This window comes from Echinops telfairi, unplaced genomic scaffold (assembly GCF_000313985.2).
Source record: "Echinops telfairi isolate 266 unplaced genomic scaffold, ASM31398v2 ScPeMD7_7429;HRSCAF=8467, whole genome shotgun sequence".
In the NCBI taxonomy this organism is placed as follows: domain Eukaryota; kingdom Metazoa; phylum Chordata; class Mammalia; order Afrosoricida; family Tenrecidae; genus Echinops; species Echinops telfairi.
Genome location: NW_022111329.1, coordinates 870,135 through 889,585, shown reverse-complemented (window position 1 = coordinate 889,585; position 19,451 = coordinate 870,135). Strand labels below are relative to the sequence as shown.

At 36.8% G+C, this 19,451-nt stretch overlaps 1 protein-coding gene across 3 annotated transcripts in view; it reads left to right on the top strand.

Moving 5' to 3' along the window:
• KIF27 (kinesin family member 27) overlaps positions 1-15,384 on the top strand; it is a 104,424-nt gene extending 89,040 nt beyond the window's left edge. For all 3 annotated transcript variants that reach the window (XM_045298629.1, XM_045298628.1, XM_045298627.1), the window contains 3 exons: positions 2,249-2,447; positions 5,401-5,565; positions 12,635-15,384. In XM_045298629.1, the coding sequence (XP_045154564.1) occupies positions 2,249-2,447; positions 5,401-5,565; positions 12,635-13,113 (843 nt within the window). In that variant the 3' untranslated portion in view covers positions 13,114-15,384. The remainder of the gene's footprint in view (positions 1-2,248; positions 2,448-5,400; positions 5,566-12,634) is intronic.
• Positions 15,385-19,451: the final 4,067 nt, after the last annotated feature.

Here is a 19,451-nt window from a genome sequence, read left to right as displayed (position 1 = left end):
TTTAAAACTAAGAATTGTATGTTGTTAGGTGCCATTGAGTCAGTTCTGACTCATAGCAACCCTGTGTACAACAGAGTGAAATCGTGCCCCGTCCTGTGCCATCCTCACAACTGTCCTTACGTTTGAGCCCATCAGTGCAGCCACTGTGTCAATCTAGTTTGTGGAAGGTCTTCCTCTTTTTCCTTCTCCAGGGAGTAGTCTTTCCTGGCAACATGTCCAAAGATGTTATTATAGTCTTTAGTTTCTTATTTCCTCTTTTGTACAATCATAAAAATATAAAATGTCTACTAAAGGGGTAGTTGTTAGGACAGTATATTAAAAATGCCATTAAAAATCATTTTATTGGGAGTTCATGTAACTTATTATAATCCATACATATATCCATTGTGTCAAGCACATTTGTACATTTGTTGCCATCATCATTCTCAAAACATTTGCTCTCTTGAGCCCTCGGTATCAGCTCCTCATTTTTCCCCACCTTCCCTGCTACCCTCCTCCCTCATGAGCCCTTGATAATTTATAAGTAATTATAATTTATAAATTATTATTTTGTCATGTCTTACACTGTCCGTATCCCTTCACCCACTTTTCTGTTGTCCGTCCCCCAGGGAGGGGTTATATGTAGATCCTTGTTATCGTTCCCCCTTTCTACCCCACCTTTTCTCCACCCTCTGGGTATGGCCACTCTCAGCACTGGTCCTGAAGGGATCATTTATCCTGGATTCCCTGTGTTTCCAGTTCCTATCTGTACTAGTGTACATCCTCTGGCCTAGCCGGATTTATAAGGTAGAATTGGAATCATGATAGTCAGGGGGAGGAAGCATTTCATTACTAGAGGAAAGTTGTATATTTCATTGTTGCTACACTGCTTCCTGACTGTCTCTTTTCCTCCCCATGACCCTTCTGTAAGGGGATGTCCAGTTGTCTACAGATGACTTTGGGTCCCCACTCTGCACTGTCCCTCATTCTTAATGATATGATTTTTTGTTCTTTAATGCCTGATACCTGATCCCTTCGACACCTCGTGATCACACAGGCTGGTGTGCTTCCATATGGTTTTGTTGCTTCTCAGCTAGATGGCCTCTTGTTTACCTTCAAGCCTTTAAGACCCCAGACGCTATATCTTTTGATAGCTGGGCACCATCATCTTTCTTTACCACATTTGCTTATGCATCTGCTTTGTCGTCAGTGATCGTGTAGGGAAGGTGAGCATCATGGAATGCCAGTTTAATAGAACAATGTTCTTGCATTGAGGGTGTACTTGAGTGGAGGCCCAATGTCCATCTATGACCTTAATACTAAACCTATATAATGCACATAGATCTATTTCCCCATCCTTATATATAAATATATTTACATATGTACTACATGCCTATAATTAGATCTTTATAAATACCCTTTGCCTCTTAGTTCTTTCCTCCATTTCCTTTTACTTTCCTCTTGTCCCACTATCATGCTCTGCCTTCATTTGGGCTCCAGTAATTCCTCTTGGTTACGTTGCGCTTGATCAATCCCTGCCAGGCCTCTTACACCCTCCTTGCCACTGATTTTGGATCACTTGTTCCCTTGTCCCTGGGTTGGTCCACCCCACCCCACCCATTTCCTTTCTCCCACCTCCCCTTCTCTTGTCTCCACACCACCACCCCCAACCATTGGTCCCATTCTTTTCATCTCCGATATTATTTATCCCGCCTATCTTATCTAGACATGCAGACAAGTGCAAAAAACAGGCAAAGCCAAATAACACAACAAAGGAATTCAAACCAACAAAACAATAACAGCAACAGCAAAAAACAAACACAAAATAACAATAACGAAAAGCCACTGACAAAAACGGAGAAGCATATAAATAGTTCAAGGTCTGTTTGTTGGCCTTTATGAGTGTTTGCCAGCGAGTTTGATGGAGTGCCACACTCTCTCCAAAGAGTGTCTCCACACTCTATTTTTGGTATTCCCTGGGGTTTTCATCAGTCTGCTTCCCCAGCTGCTCTGCTGCATGCCCTTAGTGCCTCACCCTATGGTGATGGGCCCGCTTAACATTATAAATGTATTATATTTCATGTATCATTATTTCGAATCCCAACCAATTTGTTGTTTGTTGGTATGTTACAGAGCATTTGCCTGGTGACCAAATACATTTGCAGAAATCACTGATACCGTGGTGATTGAGAAAGTTCATCTTTTTGTACATAGTCAACTATTAGGTTATTTACGAGGTATTTTAAAAGGTTAAAAATGTATTTGCTAGGTGGTTAATTTGCGAGAAGCTAAACGGAAACTACAGTTGGAGAATGAAGAAATAAAAGTGAAAGTTCTGGAACAGGATAATGCAGTTCGTGAGCTGGAATCTGCACTTGAGCATCTGAAATTGCAGTGTGACCGGAGACTGACCCTCCAGCAAAAGGAGCATGAGCAAAAGATGCAGTTGCTGTTACATCATTTTAAAGGTAACTCCTATTTTTGGTCAGGGAAATGTAATGGGTAAGCTGAGCATTGAGGAAGGAAGACAGAACAGAATTTGATCATAAAAAGTCCCAACCTGTATAAATACTTAATTCTTCATTTTGCTTTATGTTTTGGTTACCATGCTTTGGTATAGTTGACTCTCATGCAGGGCACATGTATGCTCTAAGTACTATCCCTTCTGCTTGCCCCAGGTATACACATAGAAACTGCTGCAACTCTTTGTTTCTGTTCTTGTTCTCAACAGAAAATGGGAATATGGTGGGGATTTTTTTAATATGGTAATTTTTTTTTTTTAACTTTTCAGCTCCCATTAGAAATTTTCCGTCTCCTACAGATATAGTACTGTGGTATTTGTTTTTCATTCACAAGATCAAAGCATTAGGTTCCATCAGATTCCTACATTGTTGTTCTTGTTATCATTTTTAGTTGCTTTTGAATTTATGCTAGGTTATATTAGGTCATAATTAGCCTACGGTTGCTGGGCACCCACTGTTATCATTACACAGTTGTTAATCCATCAACTCTGATGCAGAAAGAGAGCTACTATCTCAACAATCACGTTACCTGGACACACAGCCAGTATATGAGCTGTTGCCAAGACAACAAGATATACCAGGTACACCATTACTGCTGCAATCCATGTTACATATGGGTTCAAAGCGGCCTGGAAAAAGCAACATGAATAAGCCAAAACTGGAAAATACATTTTTGTGTTGAGGCAATGTGTTTATATCTACAACTAGTTAATCAGCAGCCAATTGACAGAATTTCCTTGATGGTTTTCTATGACTTTATCATTGCATTTCAATATACTCTCCTTATTATAGTTTTCCCTTACTTTAAATATTTTAAAACTGACTGGCATTGTCCCACAAGAGCTCATGCCATAGTTAAATAAGATATTTTTTTAAAACTTAAAAGTATTAATTTCTATAGTTATACAGGTTTTTCATTAATAATGCTACAGTAATAATAGCTACATAGTAACAATTTATGAATTTTCTAATTCTAATGAGATGTAGGAGATATAGTTAAGTTGTTTTATATAATATACTTTATAAGGATTTTTATTTTCAGTGTAATTTTAAGTGTTTTAAAAAACAATATAAGTGTATTCAAAATGAAAAAATACAAAATTATAAACCAGTAGTACTATTTTATAAATATGCAGTGGGGAGAGTTTTAGACATTCATAAATAATTAGAAACTTGAAAGTTATATTGTAGCATAAACTAAAAATTTACTTTGCACTTCATTTTCCTTTAATTTGCATGGTTTTCCTTTATAATTTACTAACATTTTTTCTAAATTTTATTTATTTATAAATTGAGGATACAAAGCAAAACAAATCATACACCAATTCAACTGTTCCTACATGTCCAACTTAGTGACATCAAGTGGATTCTTTGCGTTGTGCAACCACTGTCACTCCTTGGTTAGCATAGCCCCTCTGCCCCTTAAGGTTCCTGTCTCATCTTTCAAGTTGCTATAGTCAATTTGAACCCATATAGATAATTCTTAAAAGAGTGGGTTTGTGGTGTTTTTTTTAAAACTAGTTAAGCTAAACTATGATTTGATTTTTAAGAGGACTTCAGGGGATATATTTAGTTTAAGGTTTAAATATTATGTCAGGGCAATAGTTTCAAGTGTTCATCTACCCTCTATTACTTCAGAAAGTCTAAAATCCATGAGCATTTAAAATTCCCTTCTTCATTTTCTCCCTTTTGAGCAGGAGTATTTTATTGAAACTTTGATAAAAGTATTCAACAATAGTGGTCAGGTGCCATCCAATTCTGGTCTCACTGCACAGGAAGCAGTTGCTCATGGAGTCAGTTATCCACACTTTACATTTCTTCTTCCTATTCACCCTCCTTTGTCTGTTGCTCCAGGTTGTGCCTTGGACAGCCTTTTGCAAGCTTTTAAGATCCCAGGCACTATGTAATGAACTAGGATGTAGAACAGAAGTACTAAACATGTTATTAGGCCAATTAGCTGCGATGTCCTATGAAACCAGGAACCAAGGAATAAATCCCATGAGGTGCTTGGTTATCCTTAAGCGGCCTCAGCAGCTGTATTTTTGTTGTTGCTACAGGTACACAATTTATCGACAGCAGTTACAATAATTTGCTGAGCAACCCTACCCTGAATCAGTGTGATTTTCCCATCACTTTTCCCTCTCCTTCCTGCCCTTGGTAACCATTAATGAAACTTTAGTCCTTATACAGTTCCCTTTTCTTGTCTTTTTATGTGAGTGAGATCATACAGTATTTTCCTGTTGTGATCACTCACTCAGCATAATGTCTTCAAGCTCCAGTCACACTATAGCATGTATCAGGATTTCACTTCTCCTACTGAGTAGTACTCCATTTTATGTATGCACCACAGTTTGTTTATCCATTCATCTCCTGAAAGACATTTAAGTTGTTTCTGTCTTTTAGCTATTGAGAAGAGTGTCGGGGTGAACATCCTTATATTTCTAAGCTCTTTTTCACATGTTTTTGGATTTTGCTTGGTTTTGAGCTATGTATTTCTTGGGCCTATAAACCTTAGGTTCACAGCTTTCCATATAGCTACAGTTCCTAATATATATGCAACAGATGGACAGAATTCCAACTATGTGAATATTTTAAATAGAAAACTCCTTACTTCTGTTCTCCAATGATAACTTTAGTTAGGGGCTACTACAGAAAGTGCTTATGTATCACAGACATGTGTTGGTTGTTAAGAGGAAAGGGTGGGGAAGGAGACAGGTTTCAATCTTTTAAAAGATTTTGGTGGTTGAAAACGGCAAATTTGAGCTACAAACAAATCCATTCAAATAGCAGATAAGTGTAACATACTTCTGACTCTAAAAATAATCTGGATGCAGTGTTCAATCATAACTTTCAGGGATGTAGTTAAAAGTTAATTTCAATGTGAATTTCTGTTTTATAGAATCAGATGGGGAAGGCATTGTGGAGACCTTTAAAACCTATGAAGATAAGATTCAGCAGCTGGAGAAAGATCTTTATTTCTATAAGAAAACTAGCAGGGATCTTAAGAAGAATCTTAAGGAACTGCTGGGGGGAGCAATTCAACGACAACTGGCACCATCAGAATGTAAGACACTTGTTGCTGCTAGAATGGAGGGGAGGCATGCCTGATCCACAGTGTACCTACTCCAACTGAGTTATTACTTATCTTTGGGTTCGACGGTAAACAAAAATAGCTGCCTAGTATAGCAGGCCCTGGGTAGCACAATTAATTAAGCACTAGACTGTTAACGGAAATGTTAGTGGTTGGAATTCTTGGCGAGGCGCTTTGGAAGAAAGACCTGGCAGTTTTCTTCCCAAAGGTGACAGCCATTAAAAAGGACCCTCCTTGGAGCTCTACTTTGAAGCACATGAACCAGAATCAGCTTGAAGGCAACTAGTTACCGGGTAGTCTTAAGTACATATATGAAGGAGCTCTATGGGAGAAAGATGTAGCAGTCTGTGCCTGTAAAAAGGTACAGCTTGGAAACCCTCTAGAGCAGTGGTTCTCAATCTTCCTAATGCTGCTACCCTTTAATACAGTTCCTCATGTTGTGGTGACCCCCCCAACCATAAAATTATTTTAGTTGCTACTTCATAACTATAATTTCGCTACTGTTATGTATCAGGCGACCCCTGTGAAAGGGTCGTTCAACCCCCAAAAGGGTTGCAACCCACTGGTTGAGAACTGCTGCTCTAGAGCAGTTCAACTCTGTTCTATAGGGTCCTTATGAGCTAGAATTGACTGTTGGGTTTTTTTTCTCATTGTATATCAAAGCCACATGAGAACTGACTGGATAGTATGTTTATGTGTGAAGGAAATAGTCATTTACTGACTGCCATCACCATCCCCACACACCACATCACCCTCCTACACCAGGGACTTTTGTATTTGTTAACTCCCTTAATTCTTAACGAGCCTTTAGAATAGATAAACACAATCATTTCAATACTATAAATTAAGCCTTTGGATTCTCACAACAACAAAAAGATGCAAAATAAATAGAGAATAATACAAGCAAGGACAAAATAATATTATCTGTACAAAAGCTAAAAAACTCCCCAAACCAAACTCACTGCCATCCAGCTGATTCCAACCTACAGCAACCCTCTCAGCGACTCAGGTTTCTGAGCTTCAAATCGGAGACTAGCAGGCAGGTATGAACCGCTTACCGAGGGATCAGTAGCTCGGTGTGGAACATACTATATACCACCTGGGTTTCTTATGGACAAGAGGACTTCTAAAAATTTGTGGGAAAATGGAATTAAAAGTTAATGGAATTTTCTACATTTTCCTGAATGAAATGATAAAACACAGCAAAAAGTGCCCTGAGAATAAAATACTGTTAAGATTAAAATATACTCTCTGTAGACCAGGCAAATAGGAATCAATATATATATTTTAATCATTTTATTGGGGGCTCATACAACTCTTAACACAATCCATACATACATCCATGTGTCAAGCACATTTGTACATTTGTTGCCATCATTATTTTCAAAACATTTTCTTTCTACTTGAGCCCTTGGTATCTGCTCATCTTTTCCCCCCTCCCTCCCCCATCCTCCTTCCTTCCTGAACCCTTAATAATTTATAAATTATTTTTTCATGTCTTAACACTGACCGATGCCTCCCTTCACCCACTTTTCTGTTGTCCACCCCCCAGGAAGGGGGTTATAGATATTGTGGTAGGTTCCCCCTTTCTGCCCTCACCTTTCCCTTACCATCCTGGTGTCGCTACTCTCATTATTGGTCGTGAGGGGTTTATCTGTCCTGGATTCCCTGTGTTTCCAGTTCTTATCTGTACCCGTGTGTATGCTGTGGTCTAGTAGGGTTTGTAATGTAGAATTGGGGTCATGATAGTGGGGGGAAGGAAACATTAAAGAACTAGAGGAAAGTTATATGTTTCATCGCTGCTATTCTGTACCCTGACTGGCTCATCTCCCTCCCCGCAACCAGGAATCAATAATGTAAAAAAAAACATAGCTTTACTTTGAAGAGTATTTTTTAGTAATTAAAATATTGTTTATTTAATTCTATTACATGTTATTTATTTGTAACCATTTAGGAACACATGTTTTTTGGTTTTTGTTTATTTCAGGAACATATATTCTATACCTGTAAAGAAAATTGTTTGGTACAGAAACTGTAAAGATACCAGTGAAAAATTAAATAAATGCGCAATCAAAAGATATAATCTAAATATATACTTAAAAGCAGAATTAGCAAAGTATTAAAATTTTACACTCAGGGATATTTTAGAAAAGTAATTTTAAGGCTACCTTATAATTGTGATATTTATAATTCACATATATTTTTACAAATAGTTTCATTTGACCCTCAAACCTCCGGGTAGGCTAGTATCTGTTATCATCAGTTTTAGAAGAGGGAAATGAAACTGAGAGTGGAAGTGATGCATAGATAGAACAGTAAATAAAGTATGTTCTATAATCCCTTGTCTACTGACTCCTGGTTCAGTATTTCAAAATAAAAGTTGTCTTCAAAATTCAGGATAGGTAAGTCTATAGAGACAGTAACCTGGATTTAACGGTTCCTTATGGGTAGCGTATGGCAGGGGAGGTTGGTGGGAAATGGGGAGCTAATAACAAGTGCAAGAATGAGGAAAATGTTCTAAAACTGGTGATGATTGCACAACTCTTCTTGATGTGATTAAACTATCAAATTATATGATGTATGAATTACATCCAATATAGTAACTGCTGGGGGTGAGTTGCCTTCAGAGAGAGAGGTGATACATACAAATCTTGACAGACTAAGTTTTCTGATTTCCAACTTGGCAGTGTAAACAATTGAAAGGTATTAAATAGGAAACAGAGACCAGTGTAAGATAGGAATAGTTGTTTTTTTTTAATCCCTTTAAACATTTGAGATATCTAGCTTTAAATGGCCCATGTTGATGCTACTAAAGTCTGCTTAATATTTCTATAAGGACAGTATGGTGTAGTATACAGGTTTAAGAAACCAGAGTTCTGGTTGTGCTCTTTAATGACACAAACATAAAAAGCTAAGACTAAGCAAAGTTAGTGGATCTTGGAGATATGTGTACAATGATGAAAACACCTGTCTGACCTACCAACCTATTGTACCCTCTATACTAGGTACAGATTTTTGTTGAAGATATTCTTTCAGCTAATTTTCTATTTTACCTATATATACTTTTATTTGGGGCTATAAAAAGTAATAGTATTGTCATTATAGAAAAATTTGAGGGAAAAAAAAAAAGCACAGAAAAAAGTCAATCATAAGCCTACCCACAACCATTAACATTTTAGCATAATTCATTTTGGTGTTAAAATATCTTAAGGGTTAGGTTATACAGTTAAAAATATCTTAAGGGTGTGTGTGTGAGGGGAGAGCAGCTGATACTAAGGGCTCAAGTAGAAAGAAAATGTTTTGAAAATGGTGATGGCAACAAATGTACACATGTGCTTGACACAATGGACGGATGGATTGTGATAAGAGCTGTACGGAAAAAATAAAGTGTTGTATGAATCCCAATAAAAGGATTTTTAAAAAATCTTAAAATGCTACTCTAATATACATAATGACATTAAGCAAGGTTTGTTGGGATTATAATATTTAAATACATCAAATTCTGAGTCTTCTGCAGTATCTTATATACATAATTAACTGTCATAATTTAATATGTAATGATCGTGGTTATTTGTTCAGTTGTTGTTATTGTTTAATCATTTCACTGACTCCTACCAGGCTTGTTTTCATTTAAAAAAAATATTTTAGCTTTTTCAAACAGCAGAAATATTTTTACTTGGTCACTTCTCGGTCATGTCTTTGTTGTGGTGCAACTGTCTGTCCTCTAACATATTTTTGTAGAAATAAAATCAGTTAGTACTGACCTGTAGTCTGCCTTCTTAGTTAAGTATTTAAAACTCTATACCTATTATCAATTTATATAAACATAAAACTATACATGAAGTTACTAGAGTCAGACCGAGTTAGAATTCCAACTTCTTTTATTAAATGTTTGGCCAGGAGCCCAATTTATCTGCTTCTAGTCTCTCCTTTTAGCTGTAAAATAAGGAAACACAGTACCATCTACCAGGAAGGTTTGGGAAGAAAATGAAACAATATAAGTGAAATCACTCAGCACAGGGCCTGGCACATGATAGACAGATATCTGTTGACTGATTGAATTTTAAATGTTATGTAATATTTAATTTTAAATGTACACATGTTCTTCTAAAATATTTATGCAGCTTTTAAAATATATGCAATAATAACAGATTAAGACGTAATCCCCAACATTTTCTTGGCTGTTTCCTATTTAAGACATGTAAGCCAGAATAAAATGTAATGGTTCTGGTCTATGACTTTTAAAAATATTATCAGATTGCCTTCCTAGAGAGCAGGGCAACTCGTAAGCAATAATTAGGGTTCAAATTTGTTTAAAGGTGTTATAAACTATATATCACTGTTATATTGGGATCTCATAATCGTTCCCCCATTATCACTAAAAAGCACGTGCATGACTCTTACTAACCTGTCTGTGCTGTGATTTAGACTTAAACATTGGTTTCATTGACCTAATTAACATTAGAAAACAACTTATGCTTTTGCTAGTTTGCACTCCAACTTTTTTAGGTTTCTTAATATTTCAATTGCTTTTGAATGGCCTTAGGAAGAGCAATCTTTCTACAATTTTTTGTGCCATTTGTTGTTGTGACTCCCATTATTTAAAGAAAACAAGTCAGAGTAGCATCTAGTAGTTCAGATCTAGGACTTTTACACTAGTAGAACTCTTAGATTTTCTTTCTAAATAATAGACTAGTAATATAAAATGATTAAGGTTCATAATTAGTTTAAAATCTGACTCAGGATAAAAGATGCCAACATAAATATAATATTTATGTAAAGAACATAATACTCTCATAGCTGAAAATACCTTTATAATCCTTTAAATGATGAAGAGTTTTTCTCATTTTAAAGATTACCAACTGAAGGTCCAGAGACTAATCTGCACTATGAATTTAGTTAATTAGAGGCAGAGCAGGAGTAGAATCTAAATCTATAGACTCAGAATCAGTGGTGTTCTTTGCCCATTAAACCATATTACCTTTCCATATTTTTACCTGGTCTCCTAGCTACTTCTTAACTTCACCCTCCACTTTTCCTATGTGTAGTGACATCTGGAGACTGGTACTTTTAAACTGTCTCACACCTTTGTAGAAGATGTATCTTTGGTCTTCTGAGCCTCCTTTTCTTCTCCTACCAGGCAAACTCTTTTCCCCCTTTATGAATTACTCCAGAGATTTCTTCCTCCTTAGGTGCTTGGGCCCTTTCTACATTTGTTTGTAGTACCTATCACAGGTTCTCAGACTGTTAGCCTCCTTCATACCTTCTGGATTGTGAAGCCCTGGAAAACTGGAACCCGTCATGTTCATCCTCAAACAGGATGCCAAGAACAGCCTGGCACTTTTTGCTGGTGCAACAGCATAAATATATATACATGCATAGACACGTGTGAAGCTGGTGCACATATTTAATATAAATATCAAAAAGAGATCTTGAACCTCTATGCATGACACCTTAATTATTAAATGATATAGAATGTAATTTAGTTTTAGATTAAAATTCTACAATTAATTAGCTGGGAATTCTTAATATTGGTCCCTTCATGAAAGCAGCTTCAATTATCTGAGAGAAAATGAGGAAGAAGAGCTCAGGCCCAAGTACCTTTCACCATGACAAAGAAGAAATTTCATAATCTGCTGGAGCATACAGGCAGAGGTCTCCAGCATAGTTATGTTTGACTTCCACAGAGAACCCTGGAAGAGAGAAAAGACCTTAGTGGGCTCATGTACACCATGGATGATAAAGCCTTTCCAAATAGTCCTGTTTTCATATCTGTACTTTACAGAGCAAGATGCCTGGCTCCCCCGCCCCCCCCCAAGACATTAGGCCTTGGCATCAGGATTTTTTTTTAAGTGTCCAGGTTACAATGCAGCAGTCTGTGTGCCAACTTAGTGACTATATGCTCTAGTTTCACCTGAGGATCTATGCCATTTGGTAGTTCGGATTTTTTTTTAGAATTAACTAGAATCGTTGTTTTAAGCTCCAATTAACTCACTGCCATTAAGCTTATTCTGATTCCTAGTGGCCCTAGATAGGGTTTGTGAGGCTGTAAATCTAGAAGGGAACAGATCCTGTGGAGCAGCTGGAGGGTTTGAATTTCAGGGCTGGTAGGTAATGGGCCACGGCCTATTTAACAGTGCCGCCAGGGATCCGAGAGGTCAGAGGGAAACCATGCTGATCTAGCTGCTGGTTCCCATGTAGAAATGTGTTCTAGTATCTTGGTTCAAAGAATTTTTCTAAATTTTCTCAACTATTTTTTCCATGTGAAACCTTTCAATTTAAAATTTAGAGTCAAATTGTAACATATAAACCAAGCAAAATATGACTGTCCACCAATTTGCAATCTGTTTTAAATTTTGCAGTCTTTGCAGGACTGCAAGTTGACTAAGGATATGGCTCATCTTAGTACCTATGTAGCTTTTCATGTCAGCAAGTTTAGGCCATTGATATTTAAGTGATTCTATTACCTGAGCACCTCAAGCTTTGAAAACTTATTAATCACTTATTCCATGAGAGGGGTCTCTCAATTTTGAGGGCATATACCCAGCGTAAATTGGGACAGGAGAAACTTAGCATGCTACAACTGCCACCAATGGCCAGATTTCCATCCATATACTGCCAAGTCTCAGAAGAGTCCCTGGAGACAAGGGCAGAGCTAACACCCTCCAACACTGGTTTTACTAGGCAAGCATTTGGAATGTGATTCACCAGTGGCAAGCCCAGGGCAGGTGGGCAAACAAAGGCAAGCCCTTTGTCTCCAGGGAGTACTAGAAGACTGGTTTTCAACTTTGGCCAAGAATGAAAAGTTCTGAATTATTCATAGGCATGATGCCCATAAGTAAAATTAGAATAATCCATATTGATAATTCTATTAGAATAATTTATAGTCATAATTCTTCTTAAAATTATTTAACAAGAGCAGATAAAAGACATTACTTATCTTAAGTGATAATCAAGTTATGTTAGGGTATTATGATTAAAATCGCTAATTCTGAAGAAATAATTACTAATTTTTTTGTGGGTTTTATGTGTTATTTTTTAGATCATGGTGCGGGGGATGGGTCCCTGAATCCAGAAGCAAGCATGCTTTTAGAAGAATTAAAATTGGAACCTGGAACTGAAAATATGAATTCAAGTAGAAAAGAAAGAGAAATAGATAGCTCTGCAAGCAATTTAAGGACCCAATCAAATCCTCCCAAGCTTTGTGAAGAGGGCGCAGAATTACCTCAAATGTATAACTCTCTAGCACCCACTAGTGGGCATTTATTAAGCAATGAAGATAAAACAGAAATGGATGAAAATCCATTTACAAAATCTCATAAACAGTCACCACAAATTCCACCAGTGGGAAGTGTGGGGCAGCTTCATGGAGTGACTCCTGTAAAGCTGTGTCGCAAAGAGCTCCGTCAGATTTCTGCCTCGGAACTCTCCCTGCGGCGTTCTGGCCTCGGAGCTGGGGTCGGATCAGTGACTGCTGATTCCCTTGAAGTCGCTAGGAAAACAAGTGACTCCCAAACTTAGCCATTTAGGAACAGAACTTTTAACTTAGCGGATAAGTAAAATACTCCTTTTCCTAATTTGTTAAAAAATTAAAGCTGAAGCTCGCTAGTTCTTCCCTCAGGTAAAAGAAAGACGGGAAGGAAAGCATCTCTAGTCCTTTTGCATACTCTAGAGGCATTTGTCTTCTATAGTATATTTGAGAAGTTTTAATTGATATTTCCGTAATAACCAAAGGAACACTTTCCAGAAGTAATACCTAAATATTTTCACATAAGTTTGCTTACATTTTTTCTAGGCATACTTAAAAAACAAAACTGCTTAGAGTAGAAAAACCCATCAGACATATATTGTTATATACCATAAGAACTTATTTTTATATTATAGCCTATTAGAATAATCATATTACTGTTAGTCTGCGGTTATAATAGAATAACCATATTATTGGTATTGTGGTGAGATGGATCACTTTTCTGTTTTTATGTATGCTCTTGAAATTCCTGCCAGATGACTGGGTGGAACTATGCAAATAAGGCGCTTGTGGCCTACCAAGAGGATTGAACAACTTGCTAATAAGGCAAATTAGGTTCATGGCACCTTTGTGAGGGCTGAGAGAAATTAGTTACATGGAAACCTAGCAAGGGGATTGGTCAGTTTGGCTATCGTTCTAGGCTTAAAATGAGCCATCCAGAGGCAGAAATGGGAGACCTCACTATCACCAAGAAAGATGAGCTAGGAGGAAGTGTGTCCTTTGGATCCTGCCCTGAGAACCTCCTGGACTCAGAAGACTGCTATAGAGCTGGAGACAGTAAGAGGCAGCAACAGAGAAATAAGGGCAGTAGGAGATGGTACAATGGGCTTCCTGGCTCATAAGGTGAAAAAGCCGAGTGCCTTTAGGCAGGAGACGAGCTGGTGGAGCGGTGCATCTAAGCAATTGGTGGAGTTAAAGAGCTTTGTAGCACTTGCCCAAGCAGAGCAGAGGCTGAAAAGGCCCTCAAAGCTTTAGAAGACAAGGAGAGGTCTGCCTGTGAGCCTAACCAATGAACTGTCCTGACCACTGAACTCTAGAATTTTCTGAGTCTTCCCAAGTCTTGAATTGCAACGTGATAATTTTTCTAATAAACCCACAATGGTGAGTAAAGTCTGTGAGTTTGGTGTAGCCATTCGATGAATTATCAAACCCAGCAGAGAAGTAGAGAATGCCATGGGTGGGGATGGTTGGTGTCAGAATTGGTAAAAAGGTTTGAAAGGTTGATGCTAGTAGTGATCATATGCCCCCATCATGCCACTTTTACATATTCTCTAATATTTTTCCTTTTTTTTTTTAAGTGTTAACTTCTGACTGTGTTAGAGTGTGGCAGCGTGTGCATCTGTTTTGAGGTCAATTGAAGTTCCTCAGAGCCCACAGAAGTTGTATGATTAGTCTTGACTTCTTAAACCTGGTGCCAGCCTTTTTTTAAGAATTGTTTTTCATTAATAGTGTTTGCTAATATTATGAAAATACGTTTTCATCTCTCCTGCGCTATTACACTACTGAAATGGAAAGCAATGGATACAATTTATGGAAGACAGATAATTAGAACACTAACAGTTCAAGGACAGAACTTTAATTGTGACATGATTTGGTTATGTGCAGCTTGGAGCTTAAAAATCTAGCTGGAAGATATTTAGCTAATAATTTGACAGGTTAAAACTTGAGATTTTCCTCTACAACCTGCTAAAGTCACTGTGGCTCATAAACAAACAGGCAGGTCAGACTACTATAGGGCTTTAATATGTAGTGGAGTTTTTACTAAAATTTTTCTTAAAGAATTTTGTTGTTTAAATTTCGTTATATAATGTGCATCCCAATTTGCAATTAAGAACTAAACATCGAGATATTTACTAAATATAGCTTGTACTTTTTCTTCATATTTTTCAATCACAGGTGATATCCGACCATAATGACCTTCAAAACTGAGGTATTACTTGGTTATTTTTCCACACTTTCACTTGTAAGCCTAAGCTGAGTTTTTTAAACTAATGTTTGTGTGTAGGAGCAGCAAAACCACTGTGATCAATGGATGCCTACTCAAGAGTACTCACTTCGACTTATTTTATTATCTAATTTTTTTTCTTTTGCCCTTTCCTCGATTGCTATGGGCCCTATCTCATGTAGGACCCAAACTGTCATCATGTGCTCAAAAACTTACAGCTTCTAGACAGTAGTTTATATCATCTGGCGTGTAGGGCTCCCTGGGCCTCGCTGCTAAAACCCAGTCTATGGAAAAACAAATAAATAAACTTCAAAATTGATGAAGAGTTTTCTTTCTATTAAGCATGTGACTAAAATTCATTCTAATTATGGTTTAAATTGATTTAAACTATGGACATACTTTGGAACTGAACTACAGCTTATAACACTTGCAACACTTTTAGTCTAAAACAACTAATTTGAAAACTTGAAAAATTTTTAAAGGGAACTATTTGAATTCAGATTCTGGTTTTCAGCTATTCTTCCTCTTTCAACATTGGGTTTATGTGTGTACACACACACACATATATGTCTCATGGCAAAAGGCCTATGCCTTCAACAAAGTACAGCAATTATTAATAAATACACATGTTAATCAGGTTCCTAATTGTAGAATATTTTCAGTATGAAGTAATCTGTTATGCATTGTTAGAAAATATATAATAATGTATATCAACACTGGAATCCTGTTTGCCCAAGAAATTGGCAAAGAATTGTTTTACCTTTTACTGAGAGGATAAATACATTAACCAAAAGCCAATTCACTAACAAAACAATCAGGGTTATAGCCTTTCTTCTTATTTATTCAATATGTATGTTGACAAAATAATCTAAGGAGCTAGGCTGCATGAAGAATAATTTGGCATCAGGATTGCAGGAACACTCATTAAAAAGTGGGATATGCAGATGAGACTACCTTTCTGAATGTGAAGAGGACTTGAAGCATTTGCTCAATAAAGATCAAAGACTACAGTCTTCAGTATGGATTACTCCTCAACAGAAACAAAAATCCTTACAATTGGTCCAATAAGCAATATCATGGTAAATGTAGAAAATATTGGAGTTGTATATTATTTTAATACACAAGCAATGCCCATGGAAGCAGTCATTAATCAGCCAAATGACATATTGCATTGGGAAAGTCTGCAGAACAATTCCTTTAAATGTTAAAAAGCAAAAACAACACCTTGAGGACCAAGGTGTGCCTGACCCAAGACATGTTATTTTCCATTGTCTCACATGTATGTGAGGCTAAATGAAGATTCAGGGAGACCAAAGAATCGATGCCTTTGAAATATGGTGTTGGCAAAGAATATTGACTATAGCATGGACTGCCAGAAGAACAAACAAATCTGTCTTAGAAGTATAGCCAGAAGGCTCCTTAGAAGCAAAGATGGCAAGACTTTAACTCATGTTCTTTGGACATATTATCAGGAGAGACTAGTCCCTGTAAAGAGACACCATGCTTAGTAAAGTACAGGGTCAAAGAAAAAAAGGAGGACTCTCAACAAGATAGACAGTGGCTGCGACAATGAGCTTGGCTATAGTAATGGTTTTGAAGGGGTAGGCCCAGGAAGCCTTGTACATGAGGCCATTGTGAGCTGACCCAACAGCACGTCTCTCCTCTCCACCTGTTAGCATATGAAAGGGAAAAAAAAATCTGTAAATAGCTCCCTAAAGATAACAGCAAATTCTATACATATGGGACTCATAGGTGAAGAGAATATCAATAATGTACTTTTCTGCTTTAGCTTATCTTTTGTTAATGTATTTTTTAGGTTTCCTCAGTTTTTCATGCCTTTAATAACTCAGGATCCACAGAGTCAGCAAAAATACACAGTTTAATAAACTATTGCCACTAGCCATGGCCTTGTTTATCTAAGTCCAGGTCAATAAAAGGAGCTCTGTTAGCTTAGTGGTTATATATTGGAGTACTAGACGCAAAACCAGCAGTTCAAAGCTACCAACTGCTCCAGGGGTGAAAGATGAGACTTTCTACTATATAGTTCCAGTCTTGGAAGTCCACAGGAACAGTTCTACACTATCCTATAGGGTCACTATGGGTCAGAATTGACTCAACGGCTATGAGTGAGGTCAATAAATGTAAGCATGTTTGAGAATGGGTGTCTTTTAAGAAAAAAGAATAAGTCTTATTTTAAGTCTTAAAATGAATCAAAATGGAGTCAAATCTTACTAGAGGTTCAGTTCTGTAGTTAGCACAAACTAAAACTTACCTTTGACAGGTCCTTAAGATGTCCACTAAAGTACTGATGATGCAGTAGATTTCACTTAGAAACTATGTTGTGTGGAAAAATATGTATGTACTAGAACCACCTTGCTACCAGATGTTCACACCACGGAAGATCTGTAGGCACAAAGATCTGTTGAGGGAAGAGGAGATTCTTATCTCCCATTTTCTTTATCCGTTTATGCTCCCACAACCCTGTGACAGTAGAGCCTCAATCTTCTACATGCTAGTCAAGGACATGATTTCCTCTTTAAGTTATTTTCTTGGGCACATTTGTCACTTTTTAAAGCATTGATGCCACTGATATCTGAAAATTCAAGTAGAAAGTCACTGGTAGACATAATTTTTTCAATTCCAGTAGATTAAATATATTACATATTCTTACATATAAAATTACAATAGGCAGTAGGCTGTCTGCCTTTGTACTGACAGCACATTCTCTATATATTTTAAAGTAAAGGTGAGAATGGTATCTCAAATGTATGAAGGGTGGGGTGGTGGGATCCTCTGCTCCACAGTAAGGAGTATTTTATCATGGTCATCGTTTAGCATTGCTCCTAATAAAAGGTAGACTTTGTAGGTTTTATTGTTTTTAAATTCTCTACAGATAGTGCACATCTTACTGCCTGCACTGGTGGTGGACAGCGCCCGTTCTTTGCTTGTGGAATGCATTACATATGGGATGCTAATTGCTGGAAGGTTGCTTGATTTTTATAATGACCTACATTTTGATCCTAACATGGCCCCAACATGAAAGTATTTGGAATAAGGGAAATTCTAAATAGAAAGTTCAGGAAAACATGTTATGTTAGAATCCTGGCTTTTGGTACTTGGCATAGTTCTCATTTTTCTTTTTTCATATATTCTAACATTTACCACAGTGAGTTAACATAATCTCCACTATTTGAAATGCTAGCTATATTATTTAACAAATATTATTTAATCAAATTAATAAAAATATACCAAATTAGATTTAGGCATTATAATCTACTGGCTATATATACAGCTCTTTTGAGTAGTCTCCACATTAGGGGAAATATAAGACTTTGTTGTAATGAGTAAGATCTCCATATGTCCAAAGAATATAACCATGCAAAACAGAAGAGCAGAGAACTATTTAACATTTGAAACATCTTAAACATGATACTTAGAAATTTAAGTCTATTATAATTTATTAACTATTAAAGTAGAACAAAATCACATTTAAAATCACATTTGCATGTTATATGACTTTCAAACTTATTACAGTATACACAAATTATTTTTAGTCTAAAGTAGTAAATATTAATAGAATTAAATTGATTTGCTTCAAGGCATCTTAGCCTCAAAAGAACGACTTCTTGGACAAATCCCTATATTCTAGGATTCAAATGGTTCTGATAATGTAGGTGATTAAGAAGGAAGTGTAAGGGGGGAGCAAAAAGGAAATCGTTTATTTGAAAACATAGACCACCAGATAATTTTCCAAATTATTTTGAGAGAATATATTTTTATTTTATAGACCACCAGATAATTTTCTGAATTATTTTGAGAATATATTCTTATCTGGTAAAAGGAGAGAAACTTCAACCTTTGGTTATTTCTAAGCCATAATGAATATATAATAAACAAATCTGCCTTGGAAATACAGCTAGGATGCTCCTTAGAGGCAAAGACGGTGAGATTTCCTCAAGTGCTTTGGATGTGTCAGGAGAGACTAGCAGAAGGACATCATGCTTGGTAAAGAGGAGCAGCGAAAGAAAGGAAGACTTTGACAAGATGGATTGATACAGTGGCTATCTCAATAGGCTCAAACATAAGAACATTTTGAGGAGGGCACAGGACTGGACAATTTTGTTCTGTTGCACATGGTCACTATGTGTCAGATCCGACTCGATGGCACCTAACAACAACAAATGAATATTCTTAGTATAGAAGCTGCTATTCAGAAATAGACATCCCAGCTCTTAAACCAGTTTCTTTTCTATGATTAGCACTGGTATAGAATTATATTAAAAAGCCATGCTAGACAGAATTTAAATGGAAATTGTACAGCCATTCAATAGAGAATTACAAGAACCCATTTTAAATAAATTCCAGTAGGTTAACACCACAATTGAA